The sequence below is a fragment of the Rhinatrema bivittatum genome, unplaced genomic scaffold (genome assembly GCF_901001135.1).
Source record: "Rhinatrema bivittatum unplaced genomic scaffold, aRhiBiv1.1, whole genome shotgun sequence".
NCBI classification, from domain to species: domain Eukaryota; kingdom Metazoa; phylum Chordata; class Amphibia; order Gymnophiona; family Rhinatrematidae; genus Rhinatrema; species Rhinatrema bivittatum.
In genome coordinates this window covers 42,283-65,289 of record NW_021820761.1, presented here as the reverse complement: position 1 = coordinate 65,289, position 23,007 = coordinate 42,283, and the positions used below count along the sequence as shown (strand labels likewise).

Genomic DNA, 23,007 nt, shown 5'->3' with positions numbered 1-23,007 from the left:
GCATACAATTTTATACAGACGTGCGCAAGTGCTCAAAAATACCACCTCTACCATTAAGTGGGGGGATTTTAAGTAGATACATGCTGACACATGTACCAGTTTCCCCAGTTCGCTCCCAGTTTGCCTAGGTAAGGGATAGAATTTACTAACCTCTAATTAAATAGCCTCCCTTTTAACCTGTTAGCACCAATCCTTAAAATCCCGCTAACTAGCCTAGATTTTTAAAATTTTATTACTTTCACATTATCCATAGCAGTAGTAATGTTATGCAGCAGGGGACCTAGGCACGTGCTTGTGCGCATAAATACTTACACTCACATTTGATGTTAAAGTCCCAGAACGCCCATATCCTGCTCATGCCCCGCCCAGACCACCCCCCTTTTTTGTAACTTATTTGTGCGCGTACAGGGAGATATGCAAATACATGGACGGCTTTTAAAATCTGCTCTGTGAACACCGGCTGGACATATTTGCAAATCTCCTGGGTTTTGTCATGCGCCAGGCTTTTAAAACTCACCCCTAATAGTATAGAGGATTTTCAGTTTGTTTTCCCAAGGACAAATGGAACTTTCTTACAGAAGTTAGCAAAAGGAAATGAGCAGTATTTAGTGTAATATGATATCCAGTTCAAAACATAGCTAATAATTTATTTCCAAAAAGGAAATGTGTGTAGATGCTTTAGAATAATGCAAAATATTAACTGAAGAGGATGTTTCTCTTTGGTTACCACAGACCTGGGTATCTTGAAGCTGAGATTCTAGACTTGCAGCATCCTTGGCCAGTTTGATGCCCTTCTTCTCAGCCTCCTCCAGAAGACTTGAGACACTGTCCAACTCATTCTGCAAAGAAAATATTTAATGAGAACTTGGAGTAGAGAAAATCCACTTTCAAAATTCTAAATATTTACTATATGGTAAACCAGGTTATTTCCATAAATCAAAAATCAAAGGAAAATTGGTTCTTACCTGCTAATTTTCGTTCCTGTACCACAGATCAATCCAGACTCCTGGGTTTCGCCTCCCTTCCAGCAGATGGGGGACAGAGAAAGTTTTACCGATACTGCTACTTAACCACGTGTGCCACCTGCAGTTCCTCAGTATTAGTCTGTACCCAAGACAAAAGAAAACCCAAGCAACCAAAAACTATATCCAAACCTTCAAAAACTTTCTTCAACTAATTAACTTTATTTAAACAATCCTGTATTTCATATTACACAAACTGGTAGAGAGGGAGAGTCCGCTCAATCTAATGGCCGGGTTCTAGACTGATCTGTGGTACTACAGGAATGAAAATTAGCAGGTAAGATCCAATTTCCCTTTCCCTGTACATAACCAGATCAGTACAGAATCCTGGGATTAACTAAAGCTCCCTACTCAGGGTGAGACCTGGAGAGTCCCGCTCCCAGAACGCTCGCGCCAAAAGATGGGGCACCTGTGACCCCCACATCCAGCTGATATGCCTTGCAAAAGTATGCGACTTCCACATTGCCATTCTGAAAATCTCTTGTGGAGAAACTAGTTGAGCCTCCGCCCATGAGGCCACCTGAGAACGCGTAGTATGAACACACAAGCCCACAGGAACCGGACGATTCTTAATCCAATAGCTTCCTTAAGCCAACTTGCAATAGTAGTCTTAGATACCTTCAACCCTCTTTTCAGGCCCATTCCACAGAACAAAGATGATTCAACCATCTGAAGTTATTAGTCACCTTGAGATATCTCAACAACGCTCTCCTCACATATAGCAACTTGAGCTCCCTTGCATGAGGAGTGGAGGCATCCACCTCAGGAAAAGCCAGACGCTCCACTGTCTGATTTATATGAAACGTGGGCACCATCTTAGGTAAAAAGGAAGGTAGTGTCTGCAACGACACCCCTGAGTCTGAAATCTGAAGGAATGGATCACAGCAAGATAAGGCCGGCAACTCAGAAATTCTTCAAGCCAAACATATAGCCACCAGAAAAAAACACTTTAAGAGTCAAATCCTTAAGGGGAGCTCTTCTAATCAGGTCAAAAGGAGCCTCACACAACCCTCTAATGATCAGATTAAGATTCCAAAATGGACAAACTTTCCACACCGGTGGATGTAATTTCTTTGTCCCCCGAAGGAACCGGACCACATCTAGATGAGCTGATAAAATAGAGCCCTCCATTTTGCCTCAAAGACAACCCAGAGCTGCCACCTGGACCTTAAATGGGCTTAGAGACCATCCTTTGACCAAGCCTTCTTGCAGAAAAGATAGTGTCAGATCCTGAAGATTTGAGAGGCTGAACCACCTTAGAGCAAAACCCGCACGTATGAAATATTAGTAGAAGTTCTCCTAGCTTGAAACATAGAAATGACAGACTTGGGATAATCCTTAGCTCTCAAATGTCACCTCTCAAAAGCCATGCTGCTAGACAAAAATTGAACGGCATGGTCTGAAAATATGAGTCCTCTATGAAGAAGGCCCACTAGATGACGGAAGTGAATCGGGCTGTCCACTGCCAAGTTGATCAGATCTGCGAACCACGGGTGACGTGGCCACTCTGGAGCCACCAATACCAACTCGCCTTGACACCCATGTGCCACAACACCTTGTCTAAAAGCGGCTAAGGAGGAAAACCAAATCAGAACCTCCCAAGGCCAAGGCACTACATTAAAGCATCAACACCCTCGGCCCCGTGCTCCCTTCTCAGACTGAAAAACCAAAATGCCTTGGCATTTTGCCAAATCACCATTAGATCCACGAGGGGAGCCTCATCTTTCGCAAATGAGCTGCATCGGCAACTCCAACAATTCCCACTCACCTGGATCCCATATCCTACGGCTCAAATAATCCACTTGAATGTTTTCAGCCCTGGCATTGTGACACCGCTATCTTCTCCAGGTGTTGTTCCGCCTAAAGAATCAATTCCTGCGCCTCCTGGGCCACTGCTCAACTCTTGGTTCCGCCCTGATGATTTATGTAAGCTATCGCTGTCGCATCGTCCGACATGACCTGCACCGAAAGACTCACCAACGGCAGAAAGGCCTGTAAGGTTAAGTGGACTGCCCTGGTCTCCAACTGATTGATAGACCATGCAGACTTTCACAAAGAAGCAACCTTGAGCTGACTGATGCTGACAAACTACTCCCCGACCAGAGAGACTGACATCTGTAGTAACTACCACCCATTTTGGGACTTCAAGGTCTATCCCCCGAAGGAGATTGGGCATTAGAAGCCAAATGGACAGAATCTCCTGCGCGACTCTCTCGAGCAGCAAAGGAAGATTAAACTCCTTCAAGACAGAGTTCCACCATGCCAAACACACCCTCTGCAAGGGTCTCATATGAGCAAATGCCCACGACATCAAATGCAGGGTCGAAGCCATAGAACCCAGAACCTGCAAATAGTCTCAGACCTTAGGTATCGTCAACCCTAACAAGCGCCGAATCTGCCTGTGCAGCTTCCGAACACACTCCTCTGAAAGGAACATCTTGCCTATCAGTGCTGAATCGAGCACCCATATACTCTAGGGACTGCGACGGCTGTAGGTAACTCTTTGCCAAATTCACCACCCAGCCAAGGGGCTCGAGAATACTGATAACTTTCTGAACAGACTAGCGACAAAGAGCCTCCAACTTCGCCCTGATAATCCAGTCATCTAGATAAGGATGCACCAGAACGCCTTCCTGATGCAACGCCACTGCCACCACCACCATCACTTTGGTGAAGGTGCATGGAGCTGTGGCCAACTCGAAAGTAAGGGCCTGAAACTGGAAATGTTGACCCAGAATCATGAATCGCAGAAAATGCTGAGTCTGGCCAAATGGAAATGGTGCAGATACACCTCTGTTAGATCCAGAGACACCAGAAATTCTTCCTTGCGAACCACAGCAACAGATCTCAGTGTCTCCATATGGAAACGTGGTACCTTGAGCGCTGCATTTATGTTTTTCAGATCTAGAATCAGACGGAAAATCCCTACTTTCTTTGGAACCATGATGTAAACAGAATACCTTCCTAATCCTAGCTGCTCATGTGGAACAGGAATTGCTGCCCCCAGCTGTCACAGGCAGACCAGCGTGTCTCGAACCGCCATTTGTCTACTGAACAGCAAAGGAAAACTAGAAGCAAGTGTCAAACTGGCCAAGCAAATTCTAAAGCGTAACCTTTTTTTACAACACTGACAACCCATAGGTCCCCAACCAACTCAACCTTCTAGTGGAGACTGCCGACACCATAATCCAGGACAATGTGCCAACGAAATCATACAGGGCATCCCCCCCATAAGCCACTGGCACCACAACATGTTCAGCCCTTTCCGCCTTCTTGCCTGACCTTGGGAGACCTTCCTGTATCCGCTGTACCCAGTGCAGGCATGCACATCACATAAAGCTAGTACAAATAGCGCACAAACTCAGGGCTGAAACCTCAAAAATCCTCTTGAGGTATGCCTCCAGTTTACGATCTTGCAAGTCTTTCAATGCAGCAGAACCAACCACTGGGATGATAGACTTTTTAGTCACTGCCGCAATTGCAGATTCGACCTTCGGAAGGGAAAATAGCTCCAACGTCTGCCCTGGCAGTGGACAGAGCTTTGCCATGTCCCTCCCACCGTTAAACCTGAATCGAGAGTCTCCCACTCCCTCTCAACCAACCTCTTTACCAACCTGTGATAAGGGAAGGCCGTTGGGGGACCCATCAGCCCATCCAGGACAAGGGCCACCCCCTCCAAATCAAAATTTTCCTGAGGGACTTTAACTCCCAACACTTGAATAGCTTGAGGAATTGAGGGACAGAGTTCCTCTTTTCTAAAAAGACGGACTATCGCCAGATCATCCCCCTCGAAGGCCAGGAGTTCCTCCGGATCATCCTCCAAGGCCCATGTCTCATCTCCCGAGAGATCCCTTGTCCCCACAGGGCCATCCTCCAAGTCGACTCCACCTAGTCCAGAACCAGGAGGACCCAATAACTCCTAAATAGAGGGAATGCGTTTTCTGACCAAGCCATCTGGCTTGACCCCCAACGCACATCTGTCTGAAGACTAGGAGCGGGAATCTGGATGAGAAAATGCTGCCTGCTGCTTGGCTAAATAAGCCTCATGCAGCAGCAATACAAAGTCAGCTGAAAACAGCTTAGACTTCCCTACTCCAGCAGCAGAGGAACCAGGACCGGGCAGCAATGGAAAAACTTTCCTCCTCTGAGGCTCCCTGATCATCCATAGAGCCTGAACATGCTGGCAACAATTGCAGAGGGACATCCACCTCCTCCCCCTGACGTGGGAACAGCAGAAAAAGAATCCAAAATGGCGTCCATTTCCACATTGAGCAAGAAGGGGTTCTCCCCCCTTGCGCCAGTCCAGCAGTGCTGCCGAAACAGAAGCGGGAGCCCTCTGTGCATTTTTTGCTCCCACACGGTTGTCTGACAAGCCCTCTCCGCCTGCCAAACAGCCGGAGGACAAACTGCACCTATTAAGATATGAATATGCAGAGCCACATGCACGGCATGCCAACCCCTAGCCCATCACAAAGGCAGGTAACCCACCTCAAAGCAGGAGACAAATGGGCTCTAATAACCCCAGCAAAACAGCCCAGCCATCAGATAGAAGAGGAGAAAGTTGTCCGCACAGCAGACCTGTGATGCTGCAGACTTTTTTTTTTTTACTTTATTGAAAAAACTCCTCTAAGGCTGGAAAATAGAGCCAAAAACAGAACCACCAAAATTAGTGTCCCTCAGAATAAAAATTGTTACCCCAAGCCTGCAGCTGCTTAAGTGGCTTCGTGAAGGGGAGGGATCTTGACCACCAGATTTACACCCCACGGGTGCAAGGAGCGAGCGTAATGAAGCGTCACCAAACCCTAGCTTGTCCACCTCAACCAGACAGGGAAGGATCCACCAAGATCCAAAAAAACCCTGGGAGGAAGGAAAAAAAAAATTGTCCAGACTACAGAACTGCAGCTTTTGCACAGTATACCATCTGCTGGAGACAGAGAAATACTGAGGAACTGCAGGTGGCACACATGGTTAAGTATCAGTAACATTTTCTTTGTCTCCATCTGCTGGGAGGGAGGCAAAACCCAGGAGTCTGGACTGATCTGGGTACGTACAGGTAGTATTTAAACAATTTTTAGATATACATATCCACAGGATAGAAACATTCTCAGAAATATGCACATTTTGTTCAGTTAAGCATATTATATATATACACACACATATATATCTATGTACATATATATCTGTATGTATGTTACAGGCTCAACAGGTATTCCCTCTCTGGGGGGAGTGGTGGAAGATTATATGCTAGGTCAAAATGGCTAGTATGGGTCATAGAAACTACATGTTATCAGTTCTCTCAGTTTTAACCAATTTTGGACAGTGGGTCTACTTATTGCTAATGGGATATATGCTGAAAAAATCCACTGAATGAGATCATCCAAAGTGTATAATTTCTAAAGTATTTCATGGGGGAGTGGAAATAAGCAACTGACATAAATATTGTGTGTTTACACAGATTCCAAAGATAGATGCATGAGATACCATCCTTAAATACCCATCCCAAAAACTGTCTGCCAATATAAAAACATTTTAAAAAGTCATCTGTATTTACCAGTTCAAAACATAGAACAGGTGTCTGCAGAACTACAGACATGTGACTGTCTCTAACAGTGATTTTTTAAAGTTTGTGTAAGGACTTATATTTTCAATTTTTATTCTTTTCCCCAAAAATGTATCAGTGTTTATTATAATAAAATTGGGAGAAATCAGTGGAAAAAATGATGTAATTTTTCTGTGTAAATATTTTTATTCTTGATGTAACACTAAAGATTCCTGAGGAAAAGAAAATAAAAACGGATAAGGAAGGTCCCTAAACATGTGTTTTAATCCTTCTGTTTTGGCAGTGTAATAAATATCCCCAATAGAGTCAAGGTGGTGAGATGTTAAGTCCTTTGTCCTCCACTATTGTACTGGTTCTTAGCCTCAACCAAAAGGCAGAAAAACAGACAATCCTTAGCTCATAGCTCACACCCCACATTTGGATCTTAACCAAAGGAATATGATGGTCCAATATAAATTATATATACTCTTGAAGGAAACAGCCTAGAGAAACTGCATGATGAGCTCTCTATTCTAACAGTTAACATGCCTGTTGAGAGTGTAGCAGAGGAGAAATACCCTACCTGCAGTTTGCTTGCTTTTTCTGCCATCTCTGTCCGCTGTCTCTCTCCTTCTGTGCACTTGTTGTGAAGCTCCTGTACCTGAACATCCAGTTTTTTTCTCTTGTGCTCTGACTCTGCTTTCACCTGCTGCAAGGATTTCACCTCTGTGGCCAGCTCCTTATTGTCCGTCTCCAAGCACTGCTTGTTTTTCTCAAGATTTACTTTGAACTGTTAAAAAGTAAGCACATTTCACTACACCTTGTACCTTATTTTCTTGCAGGTCCATGTTGCCTACCGTGGTTAGGAATTTATTTTCTGTTATCTTGCGCCACTATCTGAAGTGCTTTACAGACCAGGCTGAACAATTATGTGATTTCAACTATTTGAAATATAGAATCATGACCATTATGGAACCCCTTGTTCTGATTCACTCCTAGGTGGTTTCACAAAAAGTCAATGAACCCTGAATAAATCAAAAAAAGCTAACAAATTAAATCTCAATTTATGCTTTTCTTACCAAACTGAAGTTCTTCTTAATACGGCCAACTTTTAGAAAACCAAAATCATAAAGGAATAAAAGAAAATACTTTATTTATCATCAATCTGGAACAATCTCAACAGTGTACACTTAGTCATATAAAAAAAAATATATATAATACATCAAAAACTTGAAATTATATAAAAACAGTCAAGAAATAAGAAATTATTTGCAACATAATAAAATAAAGTACAAAAAACTTAAAACATTAGAATATTAAAAAAATAAAATGAAATAAGAACAAAATAAAGATAAAATAAAATAGGTAAAGCCAGATGTTATAAATTTAAAACACAAGAACAGCCAGTAAAGGTTCGCAGAAACATATTGCTCTGCCGCCAGTTCATAGGCATTTCTAAATAACGGTTTCAGTTTGGTTTTTTTTTTTTAATTAAAGATTTTCAAATCCTTTTGTAATCTGAGTTCTTCAGGTAACGAGTTCCATAGTTTGGGGCCTGCAACCGAGATAGCCCGTTCTCTAACCTCTGATAAATGTGCTGTTTTAATTGATGGTATTGATAAACATTTATTTGCAGAATGAAGGTTCCTTTGTGGGGTATGAAGGCGTAAGAGAATTTAGGCAGTTTGTTTGTTGTTTATAGACTTAAATAAGATGCAAAGCAACTTATACTCAATTCTTTGCTTAATCAGTAACCAATGTAATTCAATGAGGGTTGGGGTAATGTGATCAAATTTGTTTCCTCCACATAATACTCTAGCAGCTGCAATCTGGAGCAATTGCAATGGTCTAAGATGAGACTCGGGAATTCCAAGAAATAGAGTATTACAATAGTCAAGTGTAGAAAAAAGCAAAGATTGTAAAACAGTTCTAAAATCATTAAAATCTAACAGAGGTTTAAGCTGCTTTAAAATTTGTAACTTAAAATAACCATCTCTTGTTTTTCGTTTTGTATATATTCAATTTAAAATCAGGATCGATTAAAATACCAAGCTCCTGTACATGACTTGAAGAGTCAATCTGCATAAAATTGGTATTAAAATGGAAGGTTATATTAAAAATGGATTTTCTCCTTAACATAATTAATTCTGTTTTTTGATTGTTTAAGATTAGTTTCATGTGAGATAAAAGTTGTCTAATGGCATTTAAATAAATTTCAAGTTCCTTTAAAGTATCCTCCAGGGTATTTTTAATGGGGATTAGAAGTTGATCATCATCTGCATAGATGTAATAGATAAGTCCAAGTCCTGACAATTTACAAAGCGGCAAAAAGTAAATATTAAAAAGGGTTGCCGATAATGCAGACCCTTGACGAACCCAATTCGATATGTATTTTGTTAGAAAAGCAGTTCTGTAATTGAACTTGATAAGATCTGAGAGAAATGATTTAAACCACCCATATACACTTCCATTTATACCAATTTCTCACAGTCTTTGAAGTAAAATTTGAAAATCAACTGCATCAAAGGCAGCTTTTAAATCTAAAAGAACAAGAATAAACAAATCACTATTATCAAAACCTCATAAAACCGTATCGGATAATGCTAAAAGCAAAGATTCAGTGCTAAAATACTTTCTAAAACCAAGTTGTGTTGGGTATAATACATTATATTTTTCTAAATGATCAGTTAATTGTTTTTGAACAACTTTTTCAAGCATTTTTGCCAAGAAAGGGAGATTTGAAATGGGGCTAAGATGATTAAAATCAGAAGGATTTGTGCTATTCTGCTTTAAAATTGGTTTCATGATTGCACATTTTAAGGGGGCAGGTACCAATCCCTCAGTGAGTGAAAGATTTACTATTTTGGTCAGTACTGGCACTATGTCATCTTCACAAAGTTTAAAGTATTTCAGTGAGACTGGATCCCAGGGATCATCCTGCTGTCCTAGGAGAACATCTGTTACAGGTAAGCAACTCTGCTTTCTCCTAGGACAAGCAGGATGGTAGTCTTCACAGATGGGTGAATACCAAGCTACAGGCTGCTCCCGGCAACAACCATGACCAATGGGCACTGGACCAGGTGAAAATGGGCACAAAAATAACTGCAGTGCTCATTCAGCCTGAACCTTAACAACGGGCCCTAGGGTAAGGAGAGTTGGGTTTAAGCCTGGAAGAGGTTGCAAAGGATGAATTGGCTGAAGCTGTCTTGCCGACCATCCTTGTCCAAGCAGTAATGGACTGTGAACGTGTGAAGAGAACTCCATGTCGCAGCCCTGCAGATTTTGGTGACAGGAACAGCCCGCATGTGGGCTACAGACAGCACCATAGCTCTCACAGAGCGAGCCTTAACCCGGCCTCCAAGCTGAAGGCCCTCTTGTGCAAAGCAGGAGACGACAGAATCTGCTAGCCAATTGGACAGAGTTTGCTTGCCCATCGCAACACCTAATCTATTTTTGTCAAAAGATATGAAGAGTTGAGTGCATTGCCTATGACTTGCTGTGTGTTCTAGATAGAAAGCTAAGGCTCTCTTGCAATCCATTCTCACCAGAGCCCTTTTGCCCTGGTGAGAATGGGGCCTCAGAAAAAAGGTGGGTAGAATGATAGACTGAGGTGAAAACCAGTCACCACCTTAGGCAGGAACTTGGGATGTGTCTGCAGGACCTCTTTTCCCCGAGAAAATTTTGTGTAGAGTAGATATGTAACCAAGGCCTCGAAGCTCACTAACCCTGCGAGCTGAAGTGACAGTCACCAGGAAGAGGAACTTCCAAGTGAGGAACCTCAGGTCACAGGAGCGCATAGGCTCGAAAGGATCTCACATGAGCTGCACTAATACAACTTTGAGGTCTCAGGACACAACAGGAGGCTGGGTGGGTGTGGGCTCAGTTGCAGCAGGCCCCACATAAAGTGTCCCACTATGAGCTGTAAAGAGATGGGCATGCTGGCAATGCCCTGATGGTAAGCATGGAAGGCACTTAAGTGAGCCCTGACAGAGGTGGTTTTCAGCCCAGCCTTGGAAAGGTGCCACAAATAGTCCAGCAACTTTGGAGTGGGGCAGGTGAATGGATCTAAGCCATGAACCTCACATCAGATGAAAAATCTCCTATACTTAAGTCGATAAGATTTCCTGGTAGAAGCTACCAGCCCGTCATCCAAATAGGGGAACACATGTACCCCTCCCCCCCCCCCCCCCCCCGCACACACACAGAGCTGCTAGGCACTTGGTGAAGACCAGAGGGGCTGAGGCCAGGCCAAACGGCAGTACTCGATACGGGTAGTGAGCATCTCCAACCATAAAGTGAAGATACTTCCTGTGACTTGAGATCGCAATTTGGGTATAGGCATCCTTCAGGTCGAGGGAGCAGAGCCAGTCTCCTCTTCTGAGGAGTGGAATCAGGGTGTCCAGAGAGACTATTTTGAACTTTTCTTTCTGAAGGAATTTGTTCAAGGCTCTGAGGTCGAGAATGGGGCATAGGCCCCGAGTTCTCTTTGGTATCAGGAAATATCTCGAATAGAACCTTTGGCCCTGTTGCAGAGGGGAACATATTCTGCTGCTCCTGCCTTTACAAGGGCGGAGAGCTCTGTCAAAAGTATTTCCTGTGGAGCGGACAAACCCCACAATGAACATGGGGTAAAGTCCGCAGGGACGTCCCTGAATTCAGCAGATACCCCTGGCGGATGATTGTGAGAACCCACCGGTCCAATGTAACGAGTGGCCAGTGGTGGCCGAAGCAAAGTAGCTTGCCTCCAACTGGAGGGCAGGATGCTGAGGGTATGGTGGGGCTCTGCTGGGGGGCTGGCTGAGGTCTGGGGGCATGTTGTTGACAAGAACGACCCCTGGAAACAGCACAGGGTGTACATGTCCAGGAGGTGGGAGGGTTATATTTCCTTGAGCGATAGAAGGATTTCCTTGAGCTTTGTCGCAAGGGCTTCCTGATGGAGGATCAGAAGCACTAGCCAATAACTGTTGAAGGGTCTCAAGGTGGTCCTTCAAATGGGCTACTGCATCCCTGACCTTGTCTCCGAAGAAATTCTCTCCCATGCAGGGCTGATCAGGCAACTTGCCAAGCTATCCTGGAAGTCCTGTGAAGCTAGGACTGATGGAGGAGGATGAGGCATCACTGAAGACTCCTCAGAGCCCCGAGGAGGTTTGGTGCCTGGCACAGATATCTGTGGGGAACACCTGGGACTCCTGGGCATGTCAGAGGAGGCCTCCTCACTACGGGGTTGCTTTGGTAGTGGCCCGGCAGGCACTTGTGCGGCACTGGTTTCGGAGCAGTGTGCAGATGGTGACTGGTGCCTATGCTTGTGGGACTTCTTGCGATCCTCGGCGCTGGAGAAAGATTGGGCCGAGCAAGCTGAAGATCCTGTCGTCTTCGAGAGAGTCAACAGCGGGGATGGCTATCACTGGTCCCTCTTTCCCTGGACAAACCCGCCAAGGGTGTGGATAGGGACAGGATATCAAGTGGTTCATCACGTTTCTGATGCCGGCGTGGATGGAGTAGACTTTTTGGAACCAAATAGTTTCTCCATCTTATCCAGCTGAGCATGACAGCCCTTGGATCACACAGCTGAGACCCTCAGATGTTATACGAAGCCCCCAGGCAGAGGATGCAAACCTCATGTGGATCAGTAATAAACATGGTCCATAGGCACTGTGGGCACCGTCAAAAACTGGACACCGCCATGAAAAACAGCTGACAAGTGGCTGATGGCCGGTGGCCACCGAGGAGAGACATGCTGGGAATTGACTGCAAAGAAGGTAAAAATAAACCTGCCACGCTATATAGTAACATAGTAATGACAGCAGAAAAAGACCAAAATGATCCATCCAGTCTGCCCAGCAAGCTTCCCAAGGTAGTAACTGCCGCTCCATGCAGGTTACCCCCATGTTTCTCCTAAGGGTAGGAACTGCTGCTCCATGCTGGTTATTTATTCCCATCCTCTAGCCTTTTAGGGATCCACAGTGTTTATCCCATGCCCCTTTGAAATCCTTCACAGTTTTAGTCTTCACCACTTCCTCCGGAAGGGCATTCCAGGCATCCACCACCCTCTCAGTGAAGAAATATTTCCTGACATTGGTTCTAAGTCTTCCTCCCTGGAGTTTCAAATCATGACCCCTAGTTCTACTAAGTTGTTTCCAATGGAAAAGGTTTGTTGATGACCATGGATCATTAAAACCTTTCAAGTATCTGAAGGTCTGTATCGTATCACCCCTGCTCCTCCTCTCCTCCAGAGTATACATATTCAGGTTCTTCAACCTCTCCTCATAAGTCATTTGATGGAGACCACCCACCATTTTGGTCGCCCTTCTCTGGACTGCCTCCATCCTGTCTCTGTCTCCTTTGAGATACAGTCTCCAGAACTGAACACAGTACTCCAGGTGAGCCCTCACCAAGGACCTGTACAAAGGGATTATCACTTCCCTTTTCTTACTAGATTTTCCTCTTTCTATGCAGCCCAGCATTCTTCTGGCTTTGGCTAACAGTGTCACACTGCTTCATTGACTTCAGATAGTTACACACTATCACCTCAAGGTCTCGCTCCTGCTCTGTGCACATCAGCTCTGCACCCCCCAATGCATATAGTTCTTTCAGATTACCTCACCCCAGATGCATGACTCTGCATTTCTTGGCATTGAATCCCAGCTGCCATATCTTCGACCACTCTTCCAGCTTCCTTAAATCCAGTCTCATTCTCTGTACTCCTTCCGCGTGTCCACTCTGTTGCAGATTTTAGCATCATCCGCAAACAGACAAACTTTACCTTCTATCCCTTCCGCAATGTCGCTCATGAAGATGTTGAACAGAACAGGTCCCAACACTGATCCCTGTGGCACTCCATTTAACACCATTCTCTCTTCAGAGTAGGTTCCATTTACCATCACCCATTGTCTTCTATCCATCAACCAGTATGTAAATCCATGCCATACCTTGGAACTGACTCCCAAGCTTCTCATTTTGTTGATGAGTCTTCTGTGTGGGACCATATCAAAAGCTTTACTAAAATCCAAGTAAGTTACATCGAGCGCTCTTCCCTGATCCAGTTCTCTAGTCACACCATCAAAGAAATCAATTAGTTTCGTCTGACAGGACCTTCCCCTGGTGAATCCATGCTGCTTCTGATCGAGCAACCCACTGGACTGTAGATAGTTCACTATCCTTTCCTTCAGCAGAGCCTCCATTAATTTCTCCCACCAGCCAGGAGATGCTAACCAGCCTGTAGTTTCCAGCCTCTTTTCTGCTCCCACTCTTGTGAAGTGGGGCCACAACCGCTCTTCTCCAGTCACTAGGCACTACACCCTTTTCCAGAGATCTATTGAACAGGTCACACAGTGGACCCGCCAGCACATCTCTGAGTTCCCTCAGTATTCTGGGGTGAACCTCATCAGGCCCCATGGCTTTGTCCACTTTCAGTTTTCTTAGCTCTTTCCATACATTATCTTCCGTAAATGGAGTTTCGTCTACTCCACCCCCTCCTACAGTCTTGATAACAAGTGATGGTCCTTCTCCAGAGTCTTCTTTAGTGAACACTGAACTGAAGTATTTGTTTAACATTTCTGCTAATTCATCATCTCTCTCCACCCATTGATCCTTATCCCCTTTCAATTTCACTATACCACTATGTACCTTTCTCTGATATATCTGAAAAATGTTTTCTCACCTCGCTTTCTCTCCTTGGTAATCCTTTCCTCTGCCTTTTTGCTTTCTTGATTACTTTTTTCATCTCCCTCAGTTTCACCAGATAATCCTCCCTGTGTTCCACTTTTTGGGATTCTTTATATTTCTTAAAAGCTGCTTTTTTTTGCTATTACATCAGCCATCTCCTTTGTGAACCAGATTGGATTATTTCTCTTACTTTTCTAACATACAGATTTGTTGCTTTTGTAATTGCTCCTTTTAATTTGGCCCACTGTTCGACCTCTCCCATTTTCTCCCATTCTTCAAGTTCAGCCTCCAGATATTTCCCCATTTCGATAAAGTCTGTTTTTTTGAAGTTCAAAACTCAGGTCTGTGTGTCACTTCTCCTGATCCTATTTGCAATATCAAACCATATTGTTTGATGAACAGTGGTGCTGAGGTGGGCACCCACCTGGACATTAGAGACATTATCCCCATTAGTGAGCACTAGGTCAAGTAAAACTCCCTCCCTCATGGATTCCATTACCATTTGTTTGAACATAGCCCCTTGCAGGGCATCCACTATCTTTCTACTTCTGTTAGATTCTGCAGAAGGGATTGTCCAGTCCACGACCGGCAGATTAAAGTCACCAATCAACACTTCCCCTTTCTTTCCCACCTTTATGTCTTTGATCAGATCTCTGTCTAGTTCATCCATTTGAGTCAGAGGCCTGTACACCACTCCAATAAAAATGATTGTACCGCCATCTTTTTTTTTTTTTAGGACGGCCCATAATGCTTCTTCTCTACCCCACTTTCCTTGCAGTTCAGTTGCTTGGATATTATCTTTTACATAAAACACAACTCCTCCCCCTTTTTTGTCCTTTCTGTCATTCCTTAACAAGTTATAGCCCGGTATGGCCGTATCCCAGTCATGAGAATCCGTGAACCATGTCTCAGTGACAGCAACAACGTCCAAGTCTGCCTCCACCATTAAGGTCTGGGATTTTATTGCCCAAACTGCGAGCATTTATAGTCAAAGCTTTCCAATTTTTCTCCTTTGCTATGTTGCACTTCCTAGGAACCTTTTCTGTTTTTTTGAGCTGATTGATAATGTTATTTTCACTTTGCATGACTGTCACAGGTCTTATTCTGCTATAGATGGTACACAGACCAAAGAAGGGCGACCAGACGTTGAAAAACGGGAACATTTTGAAGAAAAAGTTTTTATTAAGAGCAGAGCTCCAAACCGTGAGGCAACTAACACCGTGGGGGAGGAAAAAAACCCCAAAAAAGAGACTGAAGGGGGACCTTGCGTGGATGCGAGGATAGTGACATGCTGGGCATGCTCAGTATGCCTTGTCAAAGTTCTAGAAACTTTGACAAAAGTCTTCCGTGCTGGGCTCCATCTGATATTACCCATCTGTGAGAATTACCATCCTGCTTGTCCTAGAAATCAACATACTAATCTGGCTATCGAGCGCTGAACCCACTTTGAATGTGATGTCCTTAATATTTAGTAATATCTAGTAATATGTTTTGATATTTTGAATTACTATTTCTTTGACTCCTGGCTGGAAATTGGCACGTAAAACAAAGGATATCTAGGTATCAGGTTACGTGTCATATGAGGAAAAGGACAAGTTCATATCTAACTCTGCCTCTTATCTACCACTTACCCGTTTAGCTTGCTCAAGTTGTTCAGACAGCTCCTCCAAAGCACTCGCCTGTCGCTGCCTCATTTCCTGGATTTGGGCTTCGTGATTCTTGGCTTCTTCTTCGATTGTTTTCTTCAACTCGGCCACTTCCTGTTCACGCTTTGTTCTAGAGAAACCCAACTGGCAATCTTAATTTTGAGAAACATGAGAATGAGTAGATGTGAATCGGTTATTTACACTTTCAGATAATAGAAGGACCAGGGGGCATTCCATGAAATTAGCAAGTAGCACATTTAAGACTAATTGGAGAAAGTTCTTTTTCACTCAACGCACAATTAAGCTCTGGAATTTGTTGCCAGAGGACGTAGTTAGTGTAGCTGAGTTCAAAAAAGGTTTGGATAAGTTCTTGCAGGAGAAGTCCATTAATTGCTATTAATCAAGTTTACTTAGGGAATAGCCACTGCTATTAATTGCATCAGTAGCATGGGATCTTCTTGGTGTTTGGGTACTTGCCAGGTTCTTGTGACCTGGTTTGGCCTCTGTTGGAAACAGGATGCTGGGCTTGATGGACCCTTGGTCTAACCCAGCATGGCAATTTCTTAAGTTCTTAAATAATCTCCCCCTCTGTGCCATGATAACTTATGAACTCTGCTTGCATCAGAGTCTACAACTATAAATTTATCAGGTCTCCTTCCTTTATTAGTAGCATTCAAAATGTATCCTTTAAAAAGAACTATGTACACAAATTACCAGATTAGAATTTCTACATAAAGTTATATTTAGCTGCAATTAAAAAAACAAAGGATCATTAAGAAAAATGTTCAACACAAGAAGAGGGCATTCCATTAAAATTTGCTGCAGCACATCTTATACCTTAAGTAGAGTAGGATGACTCATCAATTGGGGATCCCCAATCTTGACAACAGAAGGGCCACATAAGGCCCTTCAAATCTCTGAGGAGGCTGTGGGAAGCTTATCTGGACAGTTTGATAACCTGAAATGCTGGGAAGGTGGGGGACAGGGTTGCCAGAGTGTGGCAAACTGACATTTCTAGATTTCTGGGATGTTGGCAACCCTGCCATGTCCGTGGGAACCCAACCCCCTGACATGAAGGGATGGTTGAGAGGGTGCACCCCTTCTATCGCTCTCCTATCCCTCACGTGCATTTCAATTTTCAACTGATGGTGCCTGGACTCCCTGCCAGCAGTTCTTCATTAGCATAGATCCACCAGCTCTTCTTCTACTGGGGGGGGGGGGGGGGGGGCTAGCCTCCTCACCAGCAGATCTTCATGCTGGGGCCTGGGAAACCCTGTCAGTCTTTCTGCCACCAAGGTGCATGTGGGGGAAAGGGGTGGGGTAAAAGGGGGAACCCTTCCTGCACAGGCTGGATCTGGCCACAGGAAGAAAAGGTATGGTGGGCTGGAAATACTAGCTCTGTGGGCTGTAGTTTGTAGAACCCTGCACTAGATGATCCTGGCTTCATACATATGCCTTCTCCTCTTGGCTACTCACAACACAGCTCTTCTCTAGCACCTGTAACCTTCATAATACAGCAAGATGTTGCTACTCAAGATTCAGACTGTCCCATACTGCTTTAAAAACACACAGAACTTCCCTCAAACACAAGGTCAATGTGTTCAAAGCAACCTGCAACTTGTGTGTGCATTGCTAACCCATCAGATTTCCATATGGGCTAATAAGTATGTTAAATTATCACAAATATGAGGATTTTCAGAAGATGCATTTCCATTGTCCTCTTGCCTCATATGATAAATTTTTACCCTTCAAAACTATACCTCAATTCCTGCTGAGCTGCAGTGGTATCCAAGGTGTCTTCTAGTTCTGTCTTCAATGCCTCCAACTCCTCACTTAGGTCCCTCTTCTGCTTCTCAGCTTTATTGCGTGAGGCCTTCTCAGATTCCAGGTCCTCTTGCAGTTCTGCAATTTGGGCTTGCAGCTCTCGAACAAGTTTAAGAGCATTATTCTTTTGTACAGTTTCCTCATCTCCTCTGTTGACACAATAGATATATTTTTAAAAAACCAATTGGTGCTTTAGAGGACTATATGACAGGATAGAAAAGTGATCAGTTTACTGGAAAAAAATTCTTATTCTACAGTGTTCTGTGACCGCACCAACAGCAGAAATAGCACATTTGCCCTGCAAGATTAATTTTAATCCTTAAAATGGATTCAAAATGTTTGATACTGAGAGTTTTTCAACCTCTCTCTATATCTTGAGAAAGAATGACCCTGAAACACTAGATTTTTGTTCACGTTTTTCATAATGCCATTTGGATTGAAACAATATGCTTTGAGAGTACTTTTTTCCAATTTATGAAGGTCAGATAAGCTGCATCCCTTTACCATTCAGTTCTACAAGTTGTCCTCGCTGCATCCTTGAGAACTGTGATACTACTTCCTCTGTGGCAGCTCTGGAGGGTTTTTTTGTTGAACAAAACTATAGATAGCTTTCTTGTTATACGTTTGACAAGTTTTATGTTATTACAATTAACTACAGAAAATCTCTTTTCATAAAGAAAACACTATTACACCTTTCACATTCAGCCAAATGTAGGTATTATTACAGTGCTGAATTTTGACCTTATTCCTATTGCTTTTAATTTCTGTTACCTACTACATCCTGCTAATAATCTTGCTGGTGCTACAATCTAATGTCTTTCTCTACAGCTGGACAGTTATTTTCCCTTTAAAGAGCTAAAATAAACCCATTACCTTAGCACAGGTAAAGCAGTAGGGCAGGTTACACAGGAAGTAAAGCAATAGGAGATGGCAAGATTTTTTAAAATGAATAAATTATGGCTCTAATACAATAACTATAAAATCTTAAACAGGTGCAATCAGTAAATCAGAAAAAAAGCTAATTTTACATCCAACAGTTGAAATATTTAAAGATATACCGTATTTTTCGCTCCATAAGACGCACTTTTTTTCCCCCAAAGGTGGGGGGAAAATGTATGTGCGTCTTATGGAGCGAATATAAAAAAAAAACCAAACAAAAATCTAACAAACACCCCCCCCGACTCCCCCAAGACCTGCCGACTTAATTTCCTACAACCCCCCCCCCCCCCAAGACCTGACAAATTAATTTCCTGCAACCCCCCACCCCCCTGACCCCCCCAAGACCTGCCAAACGTCCCTGGTGGTCCAGCGGGGGTCCGGGAATGATCTCCTGGGCGTGGGCCGTCGGCTGCCAGTAAACAAAATGGCGCCGACGGCCCTATGCCCTCCCTATGTCACTGAGACCGACCGCTGCTATTGGTCGGTCTCAGTGACATAGTGAGGGCATAGGGCCGTCGGCGCCATTTTGTTTACTGGCAGCCGACGGCCCTATGCCCTCACTATGTCACTGAGACCGACCAATAGCAGCGATCGGTCTCAGTGACATAGTGAGGGCATAGGGCCGTCGGCTGCCAGTAAACAAAATGGCGCCGACGGCCCTATGCCCTCACTATGTCACTGAGACCGACCAATAGCAGCGGTCGGTCTCAGTGACATAGGGAGGGCATAGGGCCGTCGGCGCCATTTTGTTTACTGGCAGCCGACGGCTCACGCCCAGGAGATCGTTCCCGGACCGCTCCTGGACCCCCAGGGACGTTTGGCAGGTCTTGGGGGGGTCAGGAGGGTGGGGGGTTGCAGGAAATTAATTCGGCAGGTCTTGGGGGGGTCAGGGGGGTGGAGGTTGTTAATTTAAAGGGTTGGGATGGGGATGGGGATGGGGGGGGGGGTTTGGGGGTTCCCACAGAAAGAAAAATTTTCTGATCTGGGGAGTGGACCGAAATGGCCCTCCCCAGACCCGAAAACAAAATGGGGAGAAAAAAAAAAACTATGCACTCCCCTAATTTGCTCCATAAGACGCCCAGACGCAGAGCCGGTTTAGCACAATTTTTTTTTTTTAAATTTTCCCCCTCTGAATCCTAGGTGCGTCTTATGGAGCGAAAAATACGGTAATGATTTACTACAAAGCAAACTAGGCTAGTAGATGGGCCTAATGATCCTTACCTGCCATCAGAATCTATACCTTTGTTCTATGTAAAAGTTTTTCCAGTCAAGAACTAATTACTAAAAATTACAGGGACAGTAATCAAACTGCCTGAAAACTATTTATTTATTTAAGTTCTTTTAATATACCGATGCTCAAGACAAGGTCTTATCATACCGGTTTACAATAAACAAGGGGGGAAACCAGTTAACACAGGAAGCGAAAGTTACATTAAAACAGGGAAGTAGAACATGGCTGTTTGAAGAAAAAGGGATAGCTTAAAAATTTCTATTCTAAATGTATAGAAGAGCAGATAAGCATGGAGCGGTTGCTTCTCTGGTAAACTTGAATACAAATTTACATAGTGGAGATTCAATTGAAAAGTTAATATACGCGAGCGGTTATAGAATAGCAGATCCTTCGTGAAGCTGGTAGAGGACGCAACCAAGGGGTGGAGGTCATTGCCGATACCATGGGTTTCTTTCAGTGATAAGCTTGGGCAAAGAGCCAAGTTTTCAATTTTTTTCTGAATGTGAGATGACAATGTTCCTGGCATAGGTCTGGTGGCAGAGAGTTCCAGTGATGTGGCCCATCGATAGATAGCGCTCGTTTTTTGATGGAGTTGTGTATAGTGGAGCTGCTAGGGGGAACCTGGAGTGAGCCTTTGTATGCAGATCTGGTTGGCCTTGATGAGGAGTGTAATTTGAGGGGTATGGTGAGTTGCAAAGAGAATTGATGATATATGGATTTGTGAATGATGGTCAGAGTCTTGAAGAGTATTCTGAAGTGTATGGGTAGCCAATGTAGTATTTTTAGTATCGGTGTGATGTGGTCCATCCTGCGAGTGTTTGTAAGGATCCTGGCTGCTGCGTTTTACAGCATCTGAAGAGGTTTAGTGGAGGAGGCCGGGAGACCAAGTAGGAGAGCATTGCAGTAATCAATTTTTGAGAATAGTATGGCTTGAAGGACAGATCTGTAGTCATGGAAGTGAAGGAGAGGTCTTAATTGTTTTAGGACCTGAAGTTTATAAAAGCCCTCTTTTGTGGTGGTGTTGATGAATTTTTTAAGGTTCATTCTAGAGTCTAGGGTGGCTCCAAGGTCTCTCACATGACTTACTGATGGTATGTTTGTGGTGCTGGCTGGTGGGTTATTATCGTTGGGGGAGATGACCAGAAGACATGTTTAAGCACTGAAGAAGTGCTGTTTTTCTCACAAAACAACTGAGGTGAGAAGATTCATGTCCAATTCGAGATGTGGAAAAAACACAACTGAAGACCAATAACTGAGGTAATCATGCTGGAACAACCATGCATGGGCAAAGCATTAAGCTCTGTTACTCTGAGAAGGTTCTGAGCCACGAGTCACCAGATGACGCCATACCCAAGACAGGATGGCTAATTCACTCGCTTTTTGATGGAAAAATTAATTTACTGTCAGCAGCATAAGGAAGAATTGTATATACATATATATATATTTTTTTTGGTTGTGTTCCCCCAGGGAATTGCCTCTTTTGAAAGGAAAGGCAGAACTCCTTAAAAGTAAATAGCAAGTATCTGCACAATGCTTGTACATTTGTCTTAACTCTAAAATAAATCCAAAATGAAATGACAATTACAAATCCCATGATGCTCAGACCTGGCAATTGCAGCCTGCAGCTCCTCTTCTTTCTTGGCCAGCTGGATCTTCAGTTCTTCAATTTGGGCTTGGAGCTCTGCTATTTGGTCCTGCAGATCTGTTGTTTCACCATCTAATTTCCTTTTCGCTTTCTCTAGCTCCTGCCGTGTCTTTTCTTCTTTTTTTAATCGTTCTTTACAAAAAGGGATAAAACACATTAAGCCTGTTTGGCATTTGGCACTTAGCAAAAAGATACAGTATGCAAATATTGAACAATCAACACAGTAGAATAACTCCACTGGGAAAGCAGTAGTGAGACCGCCACAATAGAGTTTCAATTACAAGCTCTCCACATTCACCTGAACACAATACCAAACTTCATTCTAGTTTACACCAATATAGAATTGCATACTGGAATTGAGCTGTGTTTATAGGGTGACAATGGCAACTAATCTAAACAGTTTCTCTAACTGGTTTCACTAAGGCCATCTGATTCTCATGGAGTGGGTTGAAACAGTGTTATCAAACAGCATTTCCCTATAACTGGTAGCCTTAGACTTCTCAGCTCATCCCACAAAATAAAAAAAAAAATGCTTAGGGTCCTCTAACACCTAGTACTAGTTCCCTTCGTGGTCACACCCTTGCATTATAAACATATTATTAATTTGGGGATTTTCTTTCCTATTAGGCAGCAAGAGAATTTACATCTAACCAGAGCTGGGCTTCCCAAACCTGTCCTGGTCCCTTCACTGCCAGTCAGATTTTTAGGATATACACAGTGAATATGCATGAGAAAACTGCATATACTAGTCTCCAATGTAATTTGATGATTATTCATTGTGGATATCTGGAAACCCAGGTTACCAAGAGATTCAGGAAGCCCTTCTCCACATACAGAAGTAAACATTTAAATTGTTCAGTTTTTCAATTGCACATTCTTACTGTGCAATTTGAGTGTCACATCCTTGGCTCCCTTTTTTCCTTCATGCAAAAAATTTGTCCTTTAAAGATACTCCTGCACAGATTTTTATTTTATGTAAACTAAGAATCTTAAGCATCTAAACATAAAAATTGCATAAACTAGTAATTATATTTTGTCCAAGTTTTGCCTAATCATAAAGACAAATATTCTGGTTAGCTGGTCAGTTCTAAAATATGTAGTAAACCTGCCTATTGCAAAATAGGTGCCAAATTGTGCCCAATTTAGGACCTCAGAGAATGAAAAATGTAAATTCTATACAATACTAATTTTCTGCCAATTCTCAGTCTTCATATTTTTATAGTGAAACCTCTCTCCCTAAAATCAATTCCTTGAGTGGAAAGATTACCATAATCCTCCATTTATGTAATCAGTACCATATTTGTACAAATATCTGACCAGAATTAGTTGGTTACAAATGAAGAGTTAATGTAGATTATGGGACTCCAACACAAAAATATTTAGAATTAGAACTTGTTCGAAAGTAAAGCTGCCTATCTTGTAACAGGTGTTCTCTCACTCAGCAACAAATGGACAGATTTTCCAGAGTTTTCTAAAAAAAAAAAAAGGCCAAAGCC

General features: G+C 43.3%; 1 protein-coding gene across 1 annotated transcript in view; it reads right to left on the bottom strand.

The window, feature by feature from the left end:
* LOC115082090 (myosin-10-like) overlaps positions 1–23,007 on the bottom strand; it is a gene marked incomplete at its 5' end in the record, with an annotated part of 159,599 nt that overhangs the window by 97,205 nt on the left and 39,387 nt on the right. The window contains 5 exon segments of the mRNA XM_029586357.1: positions 735–839; positions 7,145–7,351; positions 15,858–16,002; positions 17,633–17,845; positions 21,472–21,643. Coding sequence (XP_029442217.1) covers positions 735–839; positions 7,145–7,351; positions 15,858–16,002; positions 17,633–17,845; positions 21,472–21,643 — 842 coding nt within the window.